The sequence below is a fragment of the Anomalospiza imberbis genome, chromosome 11, assembly GCF_031753505.1.
Source record: "Anomalospiza imberbis isolate Cuckoo-Finch-1a 21T00152 chromosome 11, ASM3175350v1, whole genome shotgun sequence".
NCBI classification, from domain to species: Eukaryota; Metazoa; Chordata; class Aves; order Passeriformes; family Viduidae; genus Anomalospiza; species Anomalospiza imberbis.
The window spans coordinates 7,847,860-7,872,536 of NC_089691.1; the positions used below are offsets into that span (position 1 = coordinate 7,847,860).

The 24,677-nt window shown below is 40.9% G+C and overlaps 1 protein-coding gene across 19 annotated transcripts in view; it reads left to right on the forward strand.

Moving 5' to 3' along the window:
• PBRM1 (polybromo 1) overlaps positions 1-24,677 on the forward strand; it is a 56,686-nt gene that overhangs the window by 28,675 nt on the left and 3,334 nt on the right. For 8 of the 19 annotated variants that reach the window (XM_068201671.1, XM_068201665.1, XM_068201672.1 and 5 more), the window contains 13 exons: positions 699-1,341; positions 2,211-2,422; positions 3,222-3,407; positions 4,236-4,393; positions 4,978-5,244; positions 7,304-7,449; positions 7,741-7,898; positions 8,561-8,744; positions 9,957-10,167; positions 12,540-12,741; positions 20,442-20,597; positions 22,862-22,932; positions 24,359-24,575. In XM_068201671.1, the coding sequence (XP_068057772.1) occupies positions 699-1,341; positions 2,211-2,422; positions 3,222-3,407; positions 4,236-4,393; positions 4,978-5,244; positions 7,304-7,449; positions 7,741-7,898; positions 8,561-8,744; positions 9,957-10,167; positions 12,540-12,741; positions 20,442-20,597; positions 22,862-22,932; positions 24,359-24,575 (2,811 nt within the window). Of the gene's footprint in view, positions 1-698; positions 1,342-2,210; positions 2,423-3,221; positions 3,408-4,235; positions 4,394-4,977; positions 5,245-7,303; positions 7,450-7,740; positions 7,899-8,560; positions 8,745-9,956; positions 10,168-12,539; positions 12,742-15,686; positions 15,784-16,547; positions 16,707-17,249; positions 17,366-20,441; positions 20,598-22,861; positions 22,933-24,358; positions 24,576-24,677 lie in introns of those variants that run through there. The other 11 variants (XM_068201674.1, XM_068201675.1, XM_068201680.1 and 8 more) reach the window with 6 other exon arrangements.

Below are 24,677 nucleotides of genomic sequence, written 5' to 3' on the forward strand. Positions count from 1 at the left end.
TACCTTTACAACCTTGCTACTTCTCAAAGCTTATATTCTCTTAATATGTGTTGAGAACTGAGCAAACTGAGATGGATAAAATTGCACAAAAACCTTAAAGAAAATAACTCTTACAAATTAAATGGGCAGCTCCTAGGTAAAGTACAGGTATAGAGTTAGACAGAGTCTGTGCAGTGCAGTAACAGAGATCCTGAATTAGTCAAAAAGCCAACCTGATAATCCCATGGGAGGCCTTAATTTACATTTTACTTATAATAATCCTTTCTAATTTGGCATAAAAATAATATTTTGAATACTTAATTTTAGTGATAGCAAAACCCTGTGATGACAGGATTTTCAGCAGCTGCAGAGACAAATTCATGGAGAGCTGTAAAATCAAAATGAGCTTAGAGGAGTTTGTTAATGCTGTTAGGCAGGAAAAGGTGTTTTCCATGGTGAAGCCTGATGAGGCCTTTGCCAGGTGGAGCATGGAGCAACATGTTCTGTCTTTGCCAAAAAGAACGTTAAAAAAAATCCTAGAGTTAGAAAAAATAAAGGGAGCTGTAGCTTGGAACAGGCTCCATGTTGTGAGGCTTCTGCTCACATCATGAAGTGTTTCTCCCATGAACAATTCTCTGGTGGAAACTAGAGATGGACAAAGAAATGTGCAAGTTCTCAGCTTTGCCGTTTGAACTCCTTTTTTGTTTTTGTCGTGTTAGGTAGGAAAAGTGGAATTTCTCCCAAGAAGTCCAAGTACATGACTCCAATGCAGCAGAAGCTGAACGAGGTGTACGAGGCCGTGAAGAACTACACGGACAAGCGCGGGCGGCGGCTGAGCGCGATCTTCCTGCGGCTGCCCTCCCGCTCCGAGCTCCCCGACTACTACGTCACCATCAAAAAGCCCGTGGACATGGAGAAAATCAGGAGCCACATGATGGCAAATAAGTACCAGGACATCGACTCCATGGTGGAGGACTTTGTCATGATGTTCAATAACGCTTGCACGTACAATGAGCCGGAGTCTTTGATTTACAAAGATGCCCTGGTCCTCCACAAAGTTTTGCTTGAAACTCGGAGAGAAATAGAAGGAGATGAGGATTCTCATGTGCCCAATGTCACTTTGCTGATTCAGGAACTTATCCATAACCTCTTTGTGTCCGTTATGAGCCACCAGGATGATGAGGGCAGATGCTACAGCGACTCCTTAGCTGAGATTCCTGCTGTTGATCCCAACTTCCCAAATAAACCTCCTCTAACTTTTGATATTATCCGAAAAAATGTTGAAAATAATCGATATAGAAGATTGGACTTGTTCCAGGAGAACATGTTTGAGGTGCTGGAGAGGGCACGGAGGATGAACAGGTGAGCAAACCCTTGTTTTTCAGGTATCTTTATCACGAGGCTTGCATTTAATGTTAGACAAAGGCTGAAGTTTTTTAAGGTGTTTACTTTCCTTGATATGGGTGTTTGGAAAACTAAATCTCAAAAGCTCTATCAGGTCTTCAGTGGAACACTTGCTGTGATTTGAGAACAAGGAAGAAGTTAGTTTTCTGCTAAGAGATCATTTTGACAACAATCTTCCAAAGAAGCACCTTATGACAAAAAGATTCCTGCTAACTTTCAAATTGAAAAAGTGTAGAGAGCTGTGCTCTAACTGTTCAAATAGTGAATTACTCTTTTGAACCAGTCACTCTTGGGTGAGTTATGGTGCAAAAACTATGAACACTTGCAACTTCTTGTAGTGTTTTGCTTAAATTCGGTTGCCTTTTTGGGAATGTGCAGGTGAGAGCTTGACTGTGAAGAGAGGAGGTAAAAAATGATCTTAAAACAGCTACTAAGGGGAGTATGGATAGTTACAATGAGTGAGGTTTTTTAATAGTACTCTTATTAATAAAGTTTTCAGAAGTTAACAGATTGTAGAGGTCCAGTGACAAGTAGCCTTGGTCACAACTAGTTATCTTTGATTTTCCTAGCATTTCAGGACTGGTGCCTACCAAAATAATGTTGTGGGTAAACTGTAATGCAGATTGACAGTGGACTGACAGGTGAAGCATCACTTAATGCTTCATGGCTTCAAGCCAGTCTCTGCTGCTGCTTATGAGGAAGCAGAGAAATCTACTGGCAGAGTGAAACTTTCAGTTGAAAAGAGTGGTGATTGATGGGTGTGTTTAGGCTCCTGTCTGACCCTTCACAAACTGTGTTTTTACCCTGTTGCTCATGTTTTTGTACAGGACTGATTCAGAGATCTATGAGGATGCAGTGGAACTTCAGCAGTTCTTCATTAAAATTCGAGATGAACTCTGTAAAAATGGAGAGATTCTGCTGTCACCTGCTCTCAGCTACACCACCAAGCATCTTCACAATGATGTAGAAAAGGAAAAGAAGGAAAAGCTGCCCAAAGAAATAGAGGAGGATAAGCTCAAAAGGGAGGAGGAGAAGAGAGGTAGCTACTCTTGTTTCATTAATTTTGAATGTACCAAATGAAAAATGTACCCACACATATAATGTGTTGCTGCAGCTTTGCCTGCTGAAAGGACCTCAATAGTCTGCTTGTCCCCCAGTCTTTTATTTTCAAGTTATGAGAGATTTATTTTATTTTGATCTTTATCATCCAGGCCAGAGAGCTTTTAAGAAAGAGATGTAGGTAAATATTATCCCTATGTGAACTCTTTAATCAGAATACATTGGGGTATGAGTATTGTTTCAAGGATATTATAAAAGAAAACAATTTACTTTTTACTTTAGCTTTCTGCTGATAATAAACTTAACAATGAAATTCCCATTGATCTCTTATTCATTTTCTTTTTGACAAATACCGATGGTGTTTGCATGGCCTATGATCATGCTTTTAACACTGCTGAAGAACAGTGGTTTGATAAGCCTTTTGTGTTTTGGCTACTGTGGATGTGCAGAGGGGTAGGCTTGCACTATTTTGTAGGGCATGAAGCGTACCCTGAAGGTCCTTTATTTCACAGTTCCTGGTTATTTGTCTGTGCTCCATTGTGCACCATGTTTAAAGGAATAAATTAGCTCCCCAATTGCACCTTTCCACAGTCAGGAGCACAGCTGTTGGCAATTTTGTCCACAAATTATCTTTCTAACGTCGTTCCTCTTCCCTCATAGATGTCAGCAGCAATAAAGCCTGCTTACTCCAGGCTCAAAGTGAGGCACTGACATCAAGAATCTTGGCTAACATGGAAATGTGACATTACTAACATCTGTTTTTCCCTTTCTGAAATAAGAAGCTGAAAAGAGTGAAGATTCCTCTGGGTCTGCCGGGCTGTCAAGTTTGCATCGGACCTACAGCCAGGACTGCAGCTTCAAGAACAGCATGTACCATGTGGGGGATTATGTGTATGTGGAGCCTGCAGAGGCCAGCTTGCAGCCTCACATCGTCTGCATCGAGAGGCTCTGGGAGGATTCAGCTGGTAAGGATGTCCTTACTGCAGGAAAACACTAGGGTGAAACTTACTATTATTATTTTAAGCTTCCAATTTGATTTTTTTTTTCCTGTGTAGATGTTACTTATTTTATTTGCAGAACTGTTTGAACCAGTGAGTATTTTTTATCGCTGTTTTTCAAAGGATATTACAAACAGAAAATTCTTGGGACAGCAAGGGCTTTTTTTTTGGTGTTCATTTGTGCCTACCTTCAAACTAAGCCTTGCAGGGATGGGATTCTGAGTGGGATGGACTCCTTGTGATTCAGGTGCAGAAGAACACTTTTTTTCTGTGTTGAGAAATCTGAACCAAAGATGGGCACAGGTTTCCTTTGATTTATAAAAACAGTACATATTCGTAACTTCTTTATAAATCATTGTTATCAATTTGAATTTGTCATCATGTACTTTGTCACAGCATAAAATGAAAGAACTAGTTATTAAAAAAAACTTAAAAACAGTTACCTGAGATTGTTTAAATAATCAGGTGATTGTTGTGTGGACTTCAAAGCCATTTCAAGGCCTGAAAGTCGAGATCTATAAATAAGAACGAATTTTTCCTTTATTTTGCTGAGTTAGGTTTTACAGGAGAAATAACAATTGGCAGGCTTTTTAAAAAAAAGTTTTCCTTTTCTGAAAAGCTGAAGATTGCCCTGTTTAAAAGCAGATTGCTCCTAGTATAAATGACTACATGGCTATTTGATTAATCAGTGAATTTTTAATTGTTTGTACTTGACTCATGTACTAGAGTATGTCATTTTACATTTTTTTCTTTCTATCTCTCTTCTCTTTTTTGTTGCTGTTTTCTGTTTTAAAGGCGAGAAATGGCTCTATGGCTGCTGGTTTTATCGACCAAATGAAACTTTTCATCTTGCAACACGAAAATTCCTGGAGAAAGAAGTTTTTAAAAGTGATTATTACAGTAAAGTTCCTGTTAGCAAAATTTTAGGCAAATGTGTAGTCATGTTTGTCAAGGTGAGAGACTGTTCAGACTAATTTATAAAACAAGTAATGCTTTCTGCTATTTCCTGTAGAGCTGTAGGCACTCTAACGTAGAGACATTCCACCTAAATAAAATAGAACTTGTTTCTGTGGGCTGTTTGGATCTTCCTTTGCTTTCTGAGATATGTGGTTCACCCAGGTGATGGAGTTTCCCTGTGCTGGTTGATTTGTGTTCATGGTCACCCCTGGCTTGGGGGATGTGTCCTTTTCCCAAGTCAAAGGTCAGAAATCTTGTGAAGGTGATTGCAGGCTGCAGATCTTGTACTTGGTAATGCACTGTGTTGGGAAATGAATAAAACCTAACTCTTCTCACATGCCAGGCTGTACTGAATTAGCTCTTTCTCCAAAGGAAGAGAAGGAGCTAATGGGATTTCTTGTTTGTTGTTATTCTTAGTAAAATTTGGATATCAAACTGGAAGAAGAAAACTCAGCAAAAAGGCTTTTTTTTGCTGAGAAGCGTAGAAAAAACTGAAGCCATGAGAGGGAGTTCACTGTATGTCTGTAGGGTGTGGATGTTGCTGAAATATTTCATATTTTTCCTTTTTCATATTCTGCAGGAATATTTTAAGTTGTGCCCTGAAAACTTCAGAGATGAGGACGTCTACGTGTGTGAGTCGCGCTATTCTGCGAAGACAAAGTCTTTCAAAAAGATTAAACTGTGGACTATGCCTGTGAGCTCTGTCAGATTTGTCCCACGAGATGTGCCCCTGCCTGTGGTCAGAGTTGCTTCTGTGTTTGCCAATACAGACAAAGTAGATGAGGAGAAACACAGTGAAACACTGGAGGACAGTAAGGTGGGAGAAAGTATCCTTCATCTTGAAAAGGTATGCAAGGGGAACCTTGGTTGTATTTGACAGATGGAGATTGACAAAATGTTAGCCCTCATGGCTTGGGTTTCACCACATCCAGACAACAAAATATAAATGAGTATAATGTTTTTGTTATAAATTGTATTACAGACATTTGTAAAGTAACACAATCAAAATATAAAAGGACATAACAGAAGATAATGAACTGTGTAAATATTTGTTACAAACTTATTTCTTGTGATCATGTGATGGCATTGGTTTGGGTTTTTTACTACTTCAGAAAATTACTCTTTTACTGTGAAGCCTGCCCTAAGCCTAAAGAACCAGTAGAACTACAAGTCTAATTTTACTTCATGGCAGTGCTGAAATGCTTTGTTGTGTAGTATTTCAGGAAAACAGTCAGTAGCTAGGCAGCAGTAAGTAATAGATAATGTTCTATAGTTTGTGGCCTGTTTATGGTTGAGAACTAAGTAGTTTATTGTCAAAATGCTTAAGAGTATTTCTGTCCAACATGGTGGATAAAATTGTTCATTTATTACACCTAGAGTAAGAAAACAAATAAATTTAGGTAAGTGCATTAAAATCAATTAAACTTAATTAATTTTGTCTGAAAGAAATTTAGAGCCATGAAAAAATAAGAGACTCGTAAAATATCATAAATCTCTAAAAAAAATGTGAACAATCCACTTTTCTGAGAACGCAGCACCCAGCACACCCATTGTCAGCTTTTGTCAGAAACCTAGTGTGTATTAGTATAATTATTCACTTCATGGCAAAAGATGGAATTAATTCTACTGAGAGAATGAAAACTCATAGGATCTTTTCTTTCCATGCCTTGGTGTGACAGCCTGTGTTTCCTTGGCTTTCTGGAATCTCAGGCTGAAAGATGAATTGAGGCACAATTTGAGTTTTTACTAAAAAGTAAGAAATTAAATAGGGCAGATGGTATGAATTTGTAAGCAATACATGGAGTGTTCACATTATTGTATAAGAGAGTTGAATCATTGCATTTTTTGTCTTTTAGCCTGGCCATATATTCAGTTCTTGATTCCTAAGTACATTACTGGGCTTTAAACCATCAAAGCTGACAAGGCTTGGCTTGGCCAGTGTAGGAACTCACCCCTGGTTGGGGTGAGCTGGAAAGGTGGAAAAGTTTTTCTTCTAACTTGTGTTTCTAAAGACAGACTCAGTAGTCTTCAGTCGTTTGGTCTTAAGGTAGTTTATTGTATGTTATCTAAAAGATTTCTCTCTGAGCTGCTGTGGTCTGTTTAGTAGTCAGGCAAGGGCACACTTTAACACTTAGGGGGTTGGTGCTCTCTTTTATATCATATATTACGTATTAGATGTTTATAGTTTTTCTTTAATGTCTATTATTTATATTGAACAGTGACTTTCTACTCTAAACTAATTTGTGAATGCTAACATCACTAAGAACATGGAGGTTAGGAAGAAGAAGGAAAGAGGACAGGGCACACCTAAGTCTCTTTATTTTAGAACTTTTGACTCTTATGTATAAAACTCAGACCCCTCTGTATAAGGCTTAAAACTTACTTGTACAGCGCTTAAAAATTTTTCCTTTCACTTTGTGACTACTTTTACTATAATATTTAAACTTTTGTGATTTCTTGTTTTTTTGCAAGGTTGGTAAATTGTTCCATGGATCAGGTTCAAAGCCACAGGGGTCTGCGGCTGCATTCCAGGGTCTCAAATGCTTCTGACCTGGGCCTGGAACATCCAAGAGTGTCCAAGGCACATTCTGGGTTCCGACAGGCCAGTTTATTTTGAAGCACTAGAACTAAAAAAAAAAACCACCTGTAAATTACTATTCTGGCAAAATTAGAGCTTTGTGAAATAGGAGAGCTTGTGACAGACATGGAGGATATCTTTGACTTTGCAGTTTAAATTCAGGAAGCAGAATTTAAGAAGGAACACAGAGCTGTGTGCAAAAATAGTGCTTACCTATTATTGTTAACATAAAGACAGAGCAAAGCCTTTTACTGGTACCTGACATCTCTTTATTTCTGTGCTTGGTTTTCCTCCTTCCTTAAGTTTCTAAATGCTTCTTCTCCTGCAGGACAAAGAAGATGTTCCAGTAGAAATGTCCAATGGGGAACCTGGTTGCCATTACTTTGAACAGCTCTGCTACAATGACATGTGGCTGAAGGTTGGGGACTGTGTCTTCATCAAATCACACGGGCTGGTGCGGCCTCGAGTAGGGAGGTAGGGGCAGCTTCTTTGTTTGCAGTTTACAGCTGTAAAAATAACTTGGATAAAAGAGGGGCTGGTTGTAAAAAGGTATAAAAGAGGATGGGAAAAAATGTGGGTGAAGTGTTACAAGGTCTTGAGAGATGGAGGTGGAATTTTAGCTGCCTGATAAAAACCTGGTTCAGTTGTACAGTTGGAATTGGTTGTTCTGTATTCATCTTCCACTGATGGTCTTCCTGAACATCCTGCTGCCTCATCTGGGAGAACTGGCCTTTCCTTTATGTTGCTGGGTTGGTTTCTTTGCAGAATTGAGAAGATGTGGGTGCGAGATGGAGCCGCATATTTCTTTGGTCCAATCTTTATACATCCTGAAGAAACTGAGCATGAGCCAACTAAAATGTTCTACAAGAAGGAGGTGTTTCTGAGTAACTTGGAGGAGACCTGTCCCATGACTTGCATTTTGGGTAATTATTAACAGCTTTAATCTGATGGACATCTTCTTTTTCTGCACAATCTGAAGTGATTGAAAGCTTTGTGTAGACTTGATTCAAAGTATGTCTTTTTCATTGAGGGAGGGAGGTACCATTCAGTGAGTTTCTAATATGCATTCCTGCCTGTGGGACCTGTGATGAGAATTCACTATTAGGAAGCTTTTTTACAATAAGGGAATTACATGTGTGATATGAAAGTGAACATTGTTTACAGCCAGAGAACAGAAAACTCCCATTATTCTTGCATATTAATGTAATAACTCCAGTACATATTGCCTGCAAAGCTGAAAGGAGGAGTGGGAAGTTGAAATTTGATTTGTGGCAGAAGATGATGGCTGTGTATTTTGTTTTGGAGTTATGATGCTGTGATAAATACAGTAACTGACAGTGATCATGGGGGCTTGTGATTTTGTGGGTTCTCTAGTTCTTAAAAAAATCCAAAAGCTGCATTAAGTTGCTGTAGGTTTCTTGTGAGTGGCATTATTTGATTGGAACATCGATTGATGTATTTTCTGTAGTTGCGCCAAATGCCAGGAATCTTCCACACATACAGGCAAAAAAATGGACTTTCCACACTTCTAAAGAAAGATCTGCAAGTGTGGCTGCCTTCTTACCCTGCTCTTTCATTTCTGCAGGAAAGTGTGTCGTTCTGTCATTCAAAGACTTCCTCTCCTGCAGACCAACAGAAATCTCCGAAAACGATGTTTTTCTTTGCGAGAGCCGCTACAACGAAAGTGACAAACAAATGAAGAAATTCAAGGGGTTGAAGAGGTTTTCGCTGTCTGCGAAAGTTGTAGATGATGAAATATACTATTTTAGGTAAAAATGTGAGGGGAATGAGGGGGTCACCTGAGCACTCTTCTGGATTGTAATGGACTGGCAGCTAAGCCCCCACCCAGCCTCTTGGTCACTGCCCCACAGTGGAACTGGGGAGAGAGTCTGAAGGGCAGAAGGAAGAAAAACTCCTGGCTCAAGTTAAAAATAGTTGGAAAAGTGGAGCAAAGCTACATGCACAAACAGAGCAAGATGAGGAATGAATTCCCTATTTTCATCAGCAGGCAGATGTTTAGCTGTTTCCTGGAAAGCAGGGCCTTGGCACCTGTAATGGCTACTGGGAAAGACAAATGCCATAACCCTGAATGTACCCTGTCCTCTCCTTCTCCCCATATTTTATTGCTGAGCACAGTGTCAGAGTATGGAATATCCCCTTGGCTGGTTTGGCTGAGCTGTCCTGGTTGTCTCCTCTCCCAAATCACTGCCCAGCCCCAGCCTGCTGGGGCACACAGTGGGGAAAGGAAAGGCCTTGATGCTGAGCTGTTCAGCACTAGCTACAGCAGGATGTGTTACCCACCCTACTGTCTCACAGATCCAAAACAAGGCACCTCTCAGCTGCTGTGCAGGGAATTAACCCCATCCCAGCCTGACCCGGGGCATCCACAGAAGTCAGAGGTGTAATTTCAGATAATGACACTCTTGGGAAGAAATGCAGATAGCATCAGTCCTTTTATGGTCTTAATACCAATGGATGTTTTCTTTTTCTTCCTCTGACTTCAAGAAAAGTCATTACTTTATCAGATTGGTACATTCTCTTGGATATTGAATTGGATATCTCTTGGATATTGGTATTGAAAATACTTAAGTCCTCATTATGAGTAAGGAAAATCTTTTGGTGAACATTCATATTAATAAAATAAGACTATTAAGTTCTAACTTAAGTGAAATGTGAAATCTAAGGAAGCTGGTGTGTTAATTTCTACAATAGAAGGCAATGTAGTACTTGTATTGAAATCCCCTTCTAACTCATAAAAAATCCTTCTGACAAGTGACTGAAATGAACACTGGCCATAGACACAAAATTAGTTCTGCTCGGGGTTCTGAAAGGAAACACAGGCACATTTCAAGTCACCTTTGTTTCTGTACTGTTCAGTCAGAAATTAAGAAAAGGATTTTTCTCTTCAAAAACAAGTTCTTTCATCTGTAAGGTATGAGTCTGTTCTCAGCTGCTTTTTGTCTTTCTCCTCCATCTTCCAGAAAACCCATAGTTCCTCAGAAAGAGCCATCTCCTCTCCTGGAAAAGAAGATTCAGCAGCTGGAAGCAAAATTTGCTGAGTTGGAAGGAGGTGATGAGGACATGGAAGAGATGGGAGAAGAGGAAGGTGATATGACTGAAACACCTTCTATGCCTCAGCTTCAGGCCCCCTTAGCCAGTGATTTGGATATAATGCCTTATACTCCACCCCAGGTAAGGACTTTCCTTCAGGATCCTTTAAACCTTGATATTCCACATTCTTTTCCCAGTCCAAATGAAGAAAGTAACATTTTATCATATACAAAAAAAGGGTTTATACTGAAGTTTATAAGTGTGTGGAGTAAATGGCACAAAACAATGTTGGTATGTCCAATATGATATCCGGGTGATAGTGTTTCATACCACTAAAATATTTTTAAAGGAGATCATTCAGCTGAGGAAAACCCAGGGTACATTTTTATGTATTAGTGTTGTTTCTAATAATGAAGTTTTCTGTGACACTTGTTCAGAACTATCAGGTCTTTATATAAAATTCAAATGCAAATTTTCTTACGCAAGGCCTGGAATTTGTGTTACTGAGTGTGGAAGCAGAGTGAGGAACTGCTTTAGCTGGAAATGCAATTAACCAAAAAAGTGTGTTTGCAACTGGATTAAACCCTGTACCCTGTATGTGTGTCACCATACTCCCACATCCAAGCTAATGCCAGTCTTAAAGAGACAATGGGAATGATCTGCTGGGAGCAGGAGGGAGTTCCAGACACTTTTGTGACCAGCAGTGTGGATTTCTGCTGCATTACATTGAAAAGGTGTGACCCCAGGGGAGAAATGTTTTTGGATGTTGTGAAAGAGTTGCTGAAGTTAAAAGCTTTTGCCTGGTTTGATTTTGATGTTTTGCCATGTGGGCAACCACCAAATGCATTTTCCCTTGCAAGGTTGCTCACTGCTCTTGTTTAACATGCTGAATTCTATAAGGAGCTTGAAAATTCTTGAAGAGTGTTCCAATAGAAGTGGAATTTTAGCTAACAGCTATTAAACTCCAGAACTTTTAAACTTTTTCTTCTGCCAACAAAGAAGCTCTTATAACATCTAGGAGGAGACAAGACAAGTGACACGGTGGTATTGTGGGGCTTGGCAGATAGGTGGGTGATGCTTTCCTGCTGCAGTTTGCTGTGAATCAAGTCAAAGTACTTAAAAAAAAGATGTGCAGCTTCATTGTTTGCTTCAGCAGTATGGCTGAGAAAAGACATGAAAGGGGGTCCTGGTTGATTTCTTCTTTTAACAAGTCTGAAAGTAAATATGCAGTTTCTGGCTCCAGTGGAAAAGACTGGTCATTTAAAAATGTGTGGATGGGAGATGGAAAAGAACAGAGAATGCAAGAACCAAATTTGAATCCTTATGATTTCTCCAAGTCCTGTTTGCCCTTCCAAACTGGTGGTGAGGCTTTTTCATTAGATGACTGTTACCAAAACTGTTGCAAGGACTACATAGGCTGGAACAGATGGTAATCTTGTAGCCTCTGTTTGCAGATGTATCAGAGGCCAAATATAGAGTTAGATTTCCCTCTTCTTGGTTTGAGTGCTCTCCATCTGCCAGGGTGGGCTTGCCCAGGAAGCCAGGATGGAATTGTGTCTGCTCTGTCATCCCAAACCCTGTGTGGACCCTTTACTTCCTCCAGACAAGTTGTCTTTAGGTTCATAATGAAAACTTCAAGGGTGGATTGCAAGTTAGTGTTGTGAAGTTTAGAATTACATTTAAATGGGCCTCGGTTCATCTTGCTTAAATTAATAAGCCAGACTTTTTAAGCATCTTGGTATTACTTAAACTTTGTTTTTAGCTGAGAGGAGAGTGTTGAACTGTGGGGTCAAAGCAGCAAGTAGGAGGAGTCAGAATTTCAGGAGAGGAAGGAAACAGTTGAATGTATCTTTGTTTCCTTTTTTGCCTCCACCAGGTACTTGGAAACAATGGCACTTTTCAAGATGTGACAGATTTGTAATGTTTGGGGTGTGAGATACATTGGTGGGTCTTATTGGTCAGAGTATGGATGAATTATGGTCTCCTGTGACAAATACAGGAAAGGCCTTCAAAAAGGGGCTCCAGCTGTGGCATCTCAGTATAGAGGTGTCAGAGCAGGTTAATTCTTTGGTGGCTGAAAACATCAAGGAGCTCTCACTGGCAGTATCCATAACAGGAAAAGCAAAAGAGCAGAATTTTTGTTGCTCATCAACATAAGAACATGATGTGACTCTGTGGTGCAGGTAAACAGTGATCAGCAAAACTGGGCTTTGGTTTTTCAGGGAGAAATGGCTACTTACGTAATGAGAAGTGAACACTGGAGAGAAAGGAAGGTCTGGCAGGCAAAATAACATTTAGAAGGTGGAATGAGGGAGAGTAGGGATTGTAAAGGCCAAGGATGAAGTGGGGAAGCATTTTCCTAAAACGTGCGATGGCAAATAAAATATTTTACTGAATTCTTGTTGGCAACATCTCTGAAGAGTGGACAAAATCTGTGATATGACACGATTCCTTTTGTTCTCTTCTGGCCTTCTCTTTTGTACACTTGTGGTCATAACTGCTTTTTCTCACAGTCCACTCCCAAGTCTGTTAAGGGCAGCACCAAGAAGGAGGGATCAAAAAGGAAGATCAACATGAGTGGGTACATCTTGTTTAGCAGTGAGATGAGAGCTGTGATTAAAGCTCAGCACCCAGACTACTCCTTTGGAGAGCTCAGCAGACTTGTAGGAACTGAATGGAGAAACTTGGAAGCAACCAAGAAAGCAGAGTATGAAGGTAAGTAAAAACTGAGATGCTGAACTCTTTTCTGCCTTTTTTCTTTCTCAACACTTTCTGTTGTTCAGATGACAGGTTTAATAAAAGAAAATATTTATGTTTGTGTTGTGGACCTACCTTAAAGAGAAGTTCATACTGAGAGATGACTGAAGAGGAGCAAAGAGCATGTTTCAGTTATGTGGAGCACAACTGATAATTTAAATGTCTTTGCCACATATAACCAAATTAACAAAGTCCAAGAAAATGGGGACAAATTAGGAGTGAAGGGGTATGGAGCTCCTGGGCTAGACGTCAGTTGGAAAAATATTTTTTCAAAGTTTCCTTAAAGAAGGACTGAGGGGTATTTTGGACAAGAAGCTCTTGAGAGCTGTAGCAGCAGGTAAGAAAGGCTTACAGGGGAGTGGGGAAAAGTTCATTATTGATAGTACTTAGAGTCCTAAGAGGCTGTGTACTGTACTGGAAATAGGACCTGTTGTTCAGTACAGCATTAATCAACTGTTGTAACTCATTTTGTTGAGAGATTTTTGTATCCTGAAGTAAGACTAGGAATATTTCATAATCATGAGATACTTTAGACCTTTCTCCCCTTTCCTCCCTTCTTTTCCTCTATTCCTTCCCTCCTTTCCTTTCTTTGCCTTCCTCCTTTTCTTCCCTCCCTCCTTTCCTTCCATTCCTTCCCTCCCTTCTGATAAATAGTCACTGTGTTTTAACTTTTATTTGATTAAAATAAAATATAGCTGGTCTTTAACAGCCAGCCCTTACCCAAGCCAAATATATGGGTTTGACATCCACAGTTACTTCTCTAGTTAAAAGCATGTCAGCACTATTAACTACTGTATTGATGAAACTTAGTTTTTAAAAAAATGCTCCTTTGGATAGGAACATTTCAACACCCGGGAAAGTTACGGCCCAATTCAGTTCTAACTTTGAAAATGAGATTTGATAGGTTTTCTGCGCACTCATAACTTAAAGGCAGCTTTGATCTTGAGGCTGGAAGCTTGCATGCTGTCACTGTCCACTCTCAGCCACCTCAGTCCTTTCTGAATTTCCAGTAGCACCTCTTTGCAGCTCTGGAGGGTAGCACAGCACCCTTTGCTCTGCGCAAGTTTGCTTTGCAAATGCTGAGGAGGGAAACGATAACGCTCTTTCTTTGTGAGTCTGCTGGGGCCTTTTTGCTCTGTAGTTGTTTCCTTTTACACCCTTCTAGGTGCATGTGTGATCTTTTTATTGGCAGCTGCCTCCTTACAGCCTCATCCTTCAGCAGGAGGATGGCTGGCATGCCACTGCTTCCTTGCTTAGAGCAGCTTAAAGTCCTGCACTTCTGCAGGAAGGCTCTGTTTGTCCACCGTGTTAATGATTGTCTGTGTGCTTCCATTTTAATCTTCCTTCTCAATTAAAATTTTCCAAAGCTTTTGGGGTTTGAGCTGCAGTTTCCCTAGCTTGGTGTCTGCCCTTAACTAGATTTACTTTTACTTGGTTTTGAGGGGTTGGGATGGGTAACAAAGTGTCCAAACTATGTTTGCTTACCATGTGTGAAAGGGGAGAAACTCCACTCCTTGCACTGTGAGGGAACGGAATTCCTGTGTTCCCTGGTGTGGATGTGAACCAGGGAGCAGGGATTGGGCATGGTTTGACATCTCAGTGAAAAAAAGGGCGCTGCCATTTTCTGGTGAGAAGTAGTTTACATTTTAGATCCATTTTAACCCTCTGAAAATTTTGTTTGGTTTACATGCAAGGTATTAATTGGTTTTTTAGCAATAGTTGAGTAGAGGAAAGGCTGTGTTGGAATTGCCTGCATGGCTAAAGTAAAGTAAAATAAGAGGGATTGAAGGAAAGGGTTGTTGTAAGGAAAAACTCTGTTCAAAGCAGAAGGTCTCTTCCCTGTCTCTTGAGATGTGTTGGAAATGTTTGAATGATCTCAAGTCCTGGCCTATGTGATTTGGGTTTATTATCGAGTATTAGGGTGAATGCTTTAGGCTGAACTTTCAGCTATCTCCTCCTGTTCCCTTTGGCAGTTTTATTCCATTTGTTACTTCTGTGGCAGTCAGGGCATGGAAAGGGGCTAGATAAAACTTGAGTACTGTCCTACATCAGGTTCTTCTTCAAACCTCAGCACTCTGAAGTCTGATGAAGCTGAACACTTAGCAGTAATTTCTCATTCATCAGAGTGTCTCTTTTGCTTTTGTCTGACCATTTTTTGTTTTTTAGCTGGCCAAAAGTAGGTGAGAGTCAGAACAACTGCTTCATCTTTTCCCGAAGTGCTTGCTGTGCTCTGGAGAGGATTTTCTCATTTTTCTACTTCAGGATCTACCTTTAAATATCTTGTGTATTTTGTGCTCAACTGCATCTGAGTTGCCTGCATAAATGTAGGAGTTTCTCTGCGTCGTCATCACTGCCTGAAATTGCAGAAGTGGGAAGAAGGAAGGAAATGCCTTTGGAAATGAAACTGGTCTTTGAGTGTATGGAAGTAGTGCTAGAAGGTGCACAAACAGGTTCTAGAGGAGTCAAAAGTGTGATAGATGTTCAAAGTCATGTCCTAGGGGAAGCGAGTAACACTGGCAGGATGCATAACTTAATCTCCTTGATGAACTTCTTCTTAGCCTTTGTTTGGCTGAGGACCTTGTTTGCTGGTTTAGTGGCAGTTTCCATCTTTCAGCGGCTGCAAGAGAGAACTCATAGCCCTGCATTCACTGTTGTTAAAAATTGCTGGAGATGTATCCTGTATCCATTTATTCTTCCTTGTTCCTCATTGTGCCAGTCAGATACAACATTCAGAGTAAATAAAGCAGGAACTTGCATGCCCCTGAAGCACCTGGAGTGGGCATTCAATATTTCTCCTTTTTTGTTTGCTTGGGTTTTGATTTTTTATTTTCTTTCTTCTTCCCATGACCCTTTGCCCTTCCCTTAATATAAAATTGTCCTCTGGTCAGATTACCGTGCAGTAGATCTTTTGTTCTTGCAGTCACAGTGAGAGACTTGATTGAGATAATGACCAGATTCATCGTACAAAGGACACACATGACCTCCAGTGAGCAGCACAATGTGAGTTAGACATCTTCAGAAAAAAAAAAAAAAACTCCTAGGGGACCAAACGGGGAAATGACAGAAAGAGGCAGAGAAAAATATTTTTGGTTTATCAATCTGCTGCTTGTTATGTTCCAAAAGCTAAGTACCAATCTACACTAGGGAAGCTTTACTATTGCTCCCCTATTTTGCCACCACTTTTCAGCTGCATCAGTAGTAAAATATACAGGGAGCCCAGAAATGACCATGCCACCAGCTGGCAGTGCTGTCTGCTCTTTGCAGCATTCTTCAGGGCACACCTGGCAGACATGGGGCTTCAGATCCCACGGCAGCTGGTAGAGGATCCACCCTAGAGCTGCTGGCCTTGGCTGCAGCTGGTTTGGCTGAGCCAGTGGTGTCAAAACAGGGAATGTTTTGCCATGTCCTTGTGCGGACCGAGCCTAGTGCTGGACTGCTGCTTCATGTTGGTAACACTGGTGTTATTATCATCAAATTTGTTCTTTTAACTTTTTTTAAATTTTATTTTATTATTTATTTTAATTATTTATATTTTTTATAAAAAGAGATAAAACTTTGTGGAATATTTTTCATGAAAGGTTCTCTAAAAGTCTTAGCTGCAGCCACATGAAATCAAATCATATGCTGTATAAAAAAGATTCATCTGTTCTACTTTATATTTGACTAAACTATGCCAGTGTCTGACTAGTCCTTTTTAATGAACAGATAATATTTTGAAAGTCTGGGTTACAAAACAGAACTGAAAATCTAAAATACTTTTACAGAGCGGGCAGCTAAAGTTGCTGAGCAGCAGGAGAGAGAGCGAGCAGCACAGCAGCAGAATTCCTCCCCCCGGGCAGGCACTCCTGTCGGGGCTCTTATGGGGGTGGTGCCGCCACCAACACCAATGGGAATGCTCAATCAGCAGTTGACACCCGTTGCAGGTAAAACGTAGGAGCTATGACCATTTTTTCCTCATCCACTTTATCAACCCCCTTCATAACTCTGAACAAACACTCTCTTGGGTCACGTTGGAAGCAAAAGCTCAAACTCTTCAGTCCTTCTTCATGATGAGCGTGCCTAGTGCAGCGGTGGCCTGGTGTCCAGTGTTACGTGCTGCAGTGCAGAGTAGCCTGTGGAAAAGGCAGGGAAGCAGGGTCCTCCTCGTGCAGTGCTCCTGTTCTGGCAAGCAGTCGTGTTTATTCATTCTGCCTCGCAGAGTTCACCTTCAGCCCTGCTGTGGCAAGGGGGCAGCAGCTAAATAGTCTTCTAGTGCATGCAGCATCTGTGGCAGTGGTGAAGCAGAAGGGAAATTGTTGGGGGTTTAATTATCAGGGAGGTGAGAGGCCAGCAGAGTCTAACCCAGTTTTTAAATCCAAGCAAAAGCTTTGTAGACTTGCCTCTTAGGCACTGGTAAGCAGAGCAGACCAGGATCTAGAGCCGTTTCAGAAACAAAGACAAAATGACAACATTGCTGGTTTTATCAGGTTATTTTTCAGAATAGAACTGAGCTTGGAGAACTCTTCCACGAGGTCCCTGTTGCTGGGTGTTGAGGTCGTTACCAGTTGTAATCCGGCTTGATTTCATAGGGAGTATGCTCGGAGTAAGTATTTTCAGGATCAGATCTGAAGACAATGTAGTCCACTCAAGATTCTTGTATGGAAATCAGCCATACATGGGTGAGAAAATTAATTAGGTGTGACCTGATAGGTTGTTTTCCTTCCCCAGTTTCTAATTAAAATAAGAATTAAATTGCTTCAGTGAAGGTCAAAATAGGGCCGAGTAGACAAAAATGAGTATTTGGAGGGTTCTGGGTTTGAGTTTTGGGGTCTTTTTAACTTTCCCTTAAGACATTCCAATTATTCCATTTCTTCTTTTGTCATTTTTCTTTTTCTTTCTCATCTCACAGGCTGTGGCCTTATTTCAAGCTGACAGCCTGAAGTGTTTTTCATCACAGTCTCTAAATTCCCTTTCAGTAAATAGGCTGCATGGATGTTTAACTGAAGGCACATTCCTTAGTTGGTTCATGATCTCCAGGTTATAAAGCATTTATTTACACTGAGTTGCATTTTTCTTTTGGCTTTTTTTCACTCTGTTCATGGTAATTTCCCTCTGAACTGTTTGCAGTTGATGTATGTCTGTGTGTGTGTGTGTACACTTATCTGTGCATATATTAAGAAAAAGGAGCGGGGGAAAAAAAAGAGTTTCCCAGTTCTGATCTCTTTTGTGAATAATTTACTTCAATCTAGAAAATGTAGAAATACCATCTTCTTGTGGTTGTGTTTTCTTAGTTAGGTTCTTGGGTTTTTTGGCACTGAGTCACTTTTCCAGTTTTTGGAGGCAGGTGTTGATGGGCCGTAGTACTTGCTGTTAACACTTCCTTAAAACTTCCCCAAAAACGTGCATTCTGCCAACTACACGTGCTACCTTATTTCCTGTGGCAGCAAGCCTCTATTTCAGGCCATTGTTTTACTCAAGCAGATCAACATTCAAGACTCTTCACTTTGGCTTTGGAAAATACTTCCTTAAAATAGATGATGGAGGAGATCCTTTTAAACTCCTTCTACTTCTGTGGCCCATTTGAAAAACACAGTCTTGCATCTTTTGGTTTTCACAAGTCCTGCTTGGAAGTATCTTGTTCTGTTTGGACCTCTTTCACATCCTCTTCCATCCTTGGGTTGCTTTTCTCTAGTTAAGAGAGCTTCTCCATCACAGAACTTCTATATGGGCCATGGAGCCAGGAAATCTTCTGAGATGTATTTCTCTTAGTGTGCAGCACTTTGGTGTCTTCTACATTTAGGTGTTGCAAAAGTTTACTTAATCTTAGGTTGTTACAGTAAAAAACAGGAGAACAAGTAATTTCAAAGATATCCTAAATCACAGTTGTGGGAGCTGGAAAGAGTTTGGCCATGTTGGGTAGTTTAAAATAAAGTTTGCAGTTCGTACATGGGGTAGAGAAAATGGTTGCTCTTACTTGGAATGAGCTACAAGAACTGATTTCTCATGGAGATTTGATGGCACCTTTATTAGCCAGTTGTTGAGTATTTTAATTGGAAATGTGGAACTAAGCTTCCATCATTGATAAGTATGGGTTTGATTCCTCGGAGAGTTTTTTGATTGTTTGTTTTAAAGCTTCAGAAGTGCATTAACTGTGCTGAAGATTTGTCAGCAGCTCGGGGTGCACTGCAAGTACCAGGCAGTGGCTACACTGTGAAAGCTCTTTGTGCCAAGGAGGCTTTTGTTGTGTTTCTTCTTTTCTTTCCTCCATTAGAAATACGCATTTCCCTATAATAAAGAGGTACAGATAAGGTTCCAGATATTTGAAATAGGTACCTACAGCATATTTCACATGTCAGTCTAGGTGCCCTGTGGAAAATGAAGGCTTGAGGGAGATTAGTGCTTTATTTTCTTGTTGTTTCCTCTGTGTAAAGCTTTTGGGATTAGAGGCTTCTCAGTTCTGTAACATCCTGAGGAAGTGACAGGTTTAGCTTTTATTTTGTAGCTGTTCCTCCTGTTTAGACCCTGAGCTTGTTACAGCTTTGTTCTCAGTCAGAACTGCTGAGAGTTTTTGGCCAGTCTCATTCCAGAAATCTCTGTTTTGAAAGTTCTTTCTATGAATTACAGGGAGTGTGGCAAAGACTCGGTGGTTTCTTGAAGCAGACTATAGAAGCCCCAGCAAATCTTCATTTCTAACTTACCTCATCTCTCTAGACCTGCTTCTGTCCTCTGTCATCTTTTCATTGTCTTTCCAACCCCTTTCCTTGCTTACCTGGCAATGCATCCATTTAAATTAAACATTCCAGGGCCTAACAAGAATAGTGCAGTTACACTGTGTAGGTTCACTACATGTATAGCAGAAAATCTGAACCAAAGCCAGAGAAAGCTCTCAATTTTCTTCCCTTACATGCAGAAAAGGAAATTTTTGAGCAGCAGCACAATATAGTGTTTGCAGTGTCACTGATTTCCTCTAAAGGACACCATGTAGACATGGACAGTGAAATTCAGTGAGGGGCTGCAGGTGCTCCTTTAAAGTCCTTTCACTTCAGTCTAATGCCATGAGTGTAAGTTACTGCAGCCCAGCACTTTAAACCCAAGTTTAAAATTTGTGTTACTGCCTTAGTTCATTCTGGAGATGGTTTAATAAAAATCACCCATCACTGCCATTAGTTTCAAGTATGTGAATGTTGTAGGGCTTTTGTGCATCAGTTTTGCATGTGTACTGCAGGAAAGTGTCTGGGGTTTGATTTGTGTGGCCTCTGAACTAGCCCACAGAGCAGGGCTGTCCATGGGGCTGGCCAGTCAGTGTTATGTTTGTAATCTCTGTGCAGATGGCAGAGCTTTAAGCTGTATTAAAACTGCTTGCATTAGTAACATTTAATTGTGGCTGAATTTATTCCTTGTGTTAACATATCTGAGTATTCAACATTTATTGCCCCATGAGAAACATACAAATACACTAAATACTAATTCATCAAAAGTATAGTGTTTCATATTTATTTTTAGTTTTTGTGGTTTTGTTTTGGTTTTTTTTTTTTTTTGCAAGATACTAATTGTAGTATTGTCTTGCTGTACTAAAGGTGCTTTTTGTGTGTGTGTGTGGATAGTGCATGTCTGTGCATACTGTGTAGACCATATTGCATGTTATTGATGCATGTTTGAAATTTGTTGTGTCCTTCAAGGCATGATAAGTGGCTATCCACCGGTGCTGCCACCTTTGCAGGGCCCAGTTGATGGCATTGTTAGCATGGGCAGCATGCAGCCACTTCACCCAGGGGTGCCCCCACCCCACCAACTCCCACCAGGTATGCCAGGCATCCCAGGCATCCCACCACCCGGTAAGAGCCTCATCCTCATTCCCTCTTTATTTCATTGTCATGTACTTGGTTTGACCCATTGTTACAGGAGTTCTCTGCAGCTTGTTCTGGTTGTGGCTTTGGTTTGTGAGCAGCAGCACTGCTGAATATGAGGGGTGTGCAAAACACTGACACTACAGCATGTCCAGTAAGACCTGAAAGGGTACTGGAGAAACTGGTGCTGCTCCAGCAGGAGTTTTCTTCCAGCCAAAAAAGCCTTGGTAATTGTACTTGTGTTTATCAGAAGTGTGGAAAGGTGAAATCAGCCTGTTCATATCCTTATGTCACTTGAACAGCATCTCTACGCTCATCCTTGTCTTATTTGAAGTGGGCTTATAAATGAAATTTATTGTTCTCATTCCTTACCAAAGTCTTTTTCAGTGTGTTAATGTCAGACTGCACTGAAATGAGCCTGGTCATGTAAGACTCCTGGGCCACTGGGGCAGTGATGTGTTACTGTGAAACAGTGTTCGGATTAAAGCTTGCTGATAAAACAGTGACTGGAAACATGTAGGGACAAGGTGAATTCAGTATTCTCTGTGGCCAATTTTGAATTGATTTTTGAGAGCACTTCTACTGCATTTGCTGTATTTTTGCCACACTTTTGATGAAAAATGATGCTTAAATGAAACATATTTTCCCAATGTTAGTGCCATTAGCATGTTCCAATAAAGGGGAAAAACATTCATCTGCCCTCTGATCCTGTTTCCTGCTGATTCATGTTTGATCTCTGATAACTCGTGCCTGTGAAAAAGATGTGCCATCCCTCTGTTCAGCAGTAAACAAGCTGTGGACAAAATGGTCTCATTTGCCTCCCTCGACCCCCTTGCAACTGTGTTTATCAGAAGCTCTGTTAGGAATTTTACCTGTACATAAATTATGTGAGGTGGGGAGTTGTTGTTTGCTTGCCTGGTGTTTCTGAAATCCATCAGCACTACCCTGCAGCTTGGCTGGATTGTGGAGTCCCTGCCTTGGCACCTAGAGGGAGCAGCACAGCAGCTGTGCAGTGACACTTAGCACACATCAGCCAAGCCTGTGGGAGGTGAATCCAGGCTCTGCATCCCTCTGAAGGGCTGTTCCACTGCCGTGGGCTGGGTGTTGGTGTTTAAAACTGACAGGATGTGGATTAGCAAAGAAACAATGTCTGGGAGTGCAGGACCACACGTGAAGTGGTGAACTGGGCTGAACTGGGCACAGCAGGCTGAGGGTGAAGCTGTGCTCTGATGCTGAGGGTGCCCTCCTCCAGAGCCCTTCTTCCCTTTGGACCAAAAACAGTTCCACAGCTTGTGTTACCAGTGTTTTTCCCATCTTCTGACATGCTGTTGGTACAGATGCATATAAAATGGGAGCTGTGATCAAATGGAAAGTGCATTTGAAAAACACTTTAGTGAGTGAAACCCAGTGGCACATCCTTTGATCACTGATACAGAAATAATGCATTTAATTCATGTAAATTAAACCCTCAGGAAGAGCACAGTTAGTGTGCAGCTTTTCCAGTGAATGAACACGAGAAGTGGCACAAACAAAAGGGAAAGCAGCAGCAAAAATAACTTTCAAGCATCTGTATGTCAGATGTCGGGAACTGCAGGACTCATTTAGATCTGTACATTTTTGTATGTAAGACTGACACAGTTGTGCTGTACTCTGTGCAGTAGGGAGAAGTCCCAATATGCTTGAGAAAAACAGCTTTTATTTTTTTGACATTGTTCTGTATTTAAGACTGTTGAAGCTTAACCTGCAAGATGCATTTTGTATTAGTGAGATCTAACAGAATTTGTGCAGAGGCTTGAATTTCATCCTGCTGTGAACATATTTTACAAAACTGAACACGAGGAAATGTTCAGTGTTGCTAAAGCAGATCAGCATTTCCTTTCTTAAAGGAAAGGACTTCAGGAAGATCCTGTCAAGCCAAAGGTGTATATTATAAATGAAAAGATGCAGTCAGGCAATCACTAAGTCACATGAAAAACACCTTAAAAGCAAAACTTACTCACTTTGCATTTCTCTAACTAAAATAATTCAACAGGCCACATATCAGTGTTTGGTAGTTGTCATGTTGGCTTTTTTTTCATTCAGAGACTTGTGAAGTTTTTTATTGGGGACGAGGGGGATATTTGTATGTTGTACATCTACTTAAAATAACTGTGAGCAGTGATATCAAAGTATAAATTCTTGCTATTGAAGACCAAAGAGGAATTTGTCACTGCTCTGAAGTAAGACTAATTATTTTATATTTTGAAATATAGGTGTTATAGGCCAAAATGTGTCCCCTATGGTAGGCACTCCAGCACCAGGAGCAAGTCCTTTTGGACAGCAGGTGAGTCATTTTTGCATTATTTATGAGGCTCTAAGGCTCAGAATTGGCATTTGAGCAATATCCCAGTTCAGACATGTAGATATGCACATAGGCTTTCCCAGGGAGAGCAGGAATGAAATGTTCTGATGTGTTTAGAACCAGTTAATATCTCACACTCAGAGAGTATGTCTGTATTTGATGGTTGAATTGTTGTTACACTCAGGAGGTTGATCCAGTGAGGTAACTTCAGTATAAACAAGGCAGTGTTTTGTCTTAGTTTTCTACTAAACTGAGTCATTTCAGCATAGTGTGAAAGTGCCGATAATTTAGGTTTTGCATGCTTTGTGACACAGAGAGGACACTGCCCATTTGATCAGCTCTTGATGAGTAGGTAAAAGATACTCATATTTCACAAACTGATGAAGCAGATGTTCATTGGCAGTTCAGAATTTATGAGTCTGGGTAACTGTTGATGATCTGATGTTTCTTCTCAGTGTTTAATGCAGATCAACTGTTCAGAGCATTCCCAATTTTACTGATCAAATTTTTGCATCATAAAGAGAAATGTGGTTTTGGCTTGAGGGTGTAAAGAAAAGGAGGGAGAGTGGTTATGCATGGGCAGATAGTGGTAGGAGGCAGGGGGGAATAGTTTTAAACTAAAAGAGGAGATGTTTAGGTTAGATGCTGGGAAGAAGTTATTTATTCAGAGGCACTGACACAGGGTGCCCAGAGAAGCTGTGGCTGCCCCACCCCTGGAGATGTTCAAGGTGAGGTTGGATGGGGCTTGGAGTGACCTGCTCTAGTGGAAGGTGTCTCTGCACATGGCAGGGGTTGGAATAGGATGAGCTTTAAGGCCTCTTTCAACCCAAACCATTCTGTGATTCTGTGAGTACCAGAAGTTAAGTGGTAAAGTATTGATGTCATGACATTCCAGACCAGGGGATGTCTGTCCCAAGAGTTCTCAGTGCTGCTGGTTGATCACAGTGATGGGAATTCTTCTGTGTGATGGGAGTTTTCCTGCCTGAGATTTTTGCCTGACAGTGATTCTGTGGAAATAACCCGGTTGTTCAAGCATCCATATCAGTTTGGATTAGATGTTTTAGAGTTAACTTTTGCACTTCACAGACCACAGTATTTCAGATCAAAATGGAGAAAACTTGAAATAAAAAGGAGATTAAAGGTGTAATTAAGGTTAGAAGAGATATGGTGATGATAACCAGAGTATATTTACATAAATCAGAAATATGAACAGTATCTGTTGAGTATGAACAGTTGGTTTGCACTTCCTTTCTCTTTGCATCTCCTGGCCAAAGCATGCATCTCCAGGGAAATTTCCGCAGGCGTTTGCACATAACCTCAGCTGAAACTCCATTGCATGAGGATGCCCCGAGGCTGGGGTGTTCCCTGTGACCCCTGGGGTGTGACCCCTGGCTGGTTTGCCTTTCAGATCGGGATCCTGGGCCCGCCGGGGCAGCAGGCGCCCCCGCCGTACCCCGGGCAGAGCCCCGCCAGCCAGCCCGTCATGCAGCAGCCCAGCACCCCCATGTTCGTCTCCCCTCCACCAAAGACACAGAGGCTCCTCCATTCTGAAGCCTACCTGAAATACATTGAGGGGCTCAGTGCTGAGTCAAACAGCATCAGCAAGTGGGACCAGACCCTCGCAGGTAAGGCTTTGGGTTCCTCGTAACCCGTTATTTTTGCTTTCATAGAAAATGCCAAATGCATCTGCTGTTTGCTTATTAAAACATACACGTGTAATTAATTCC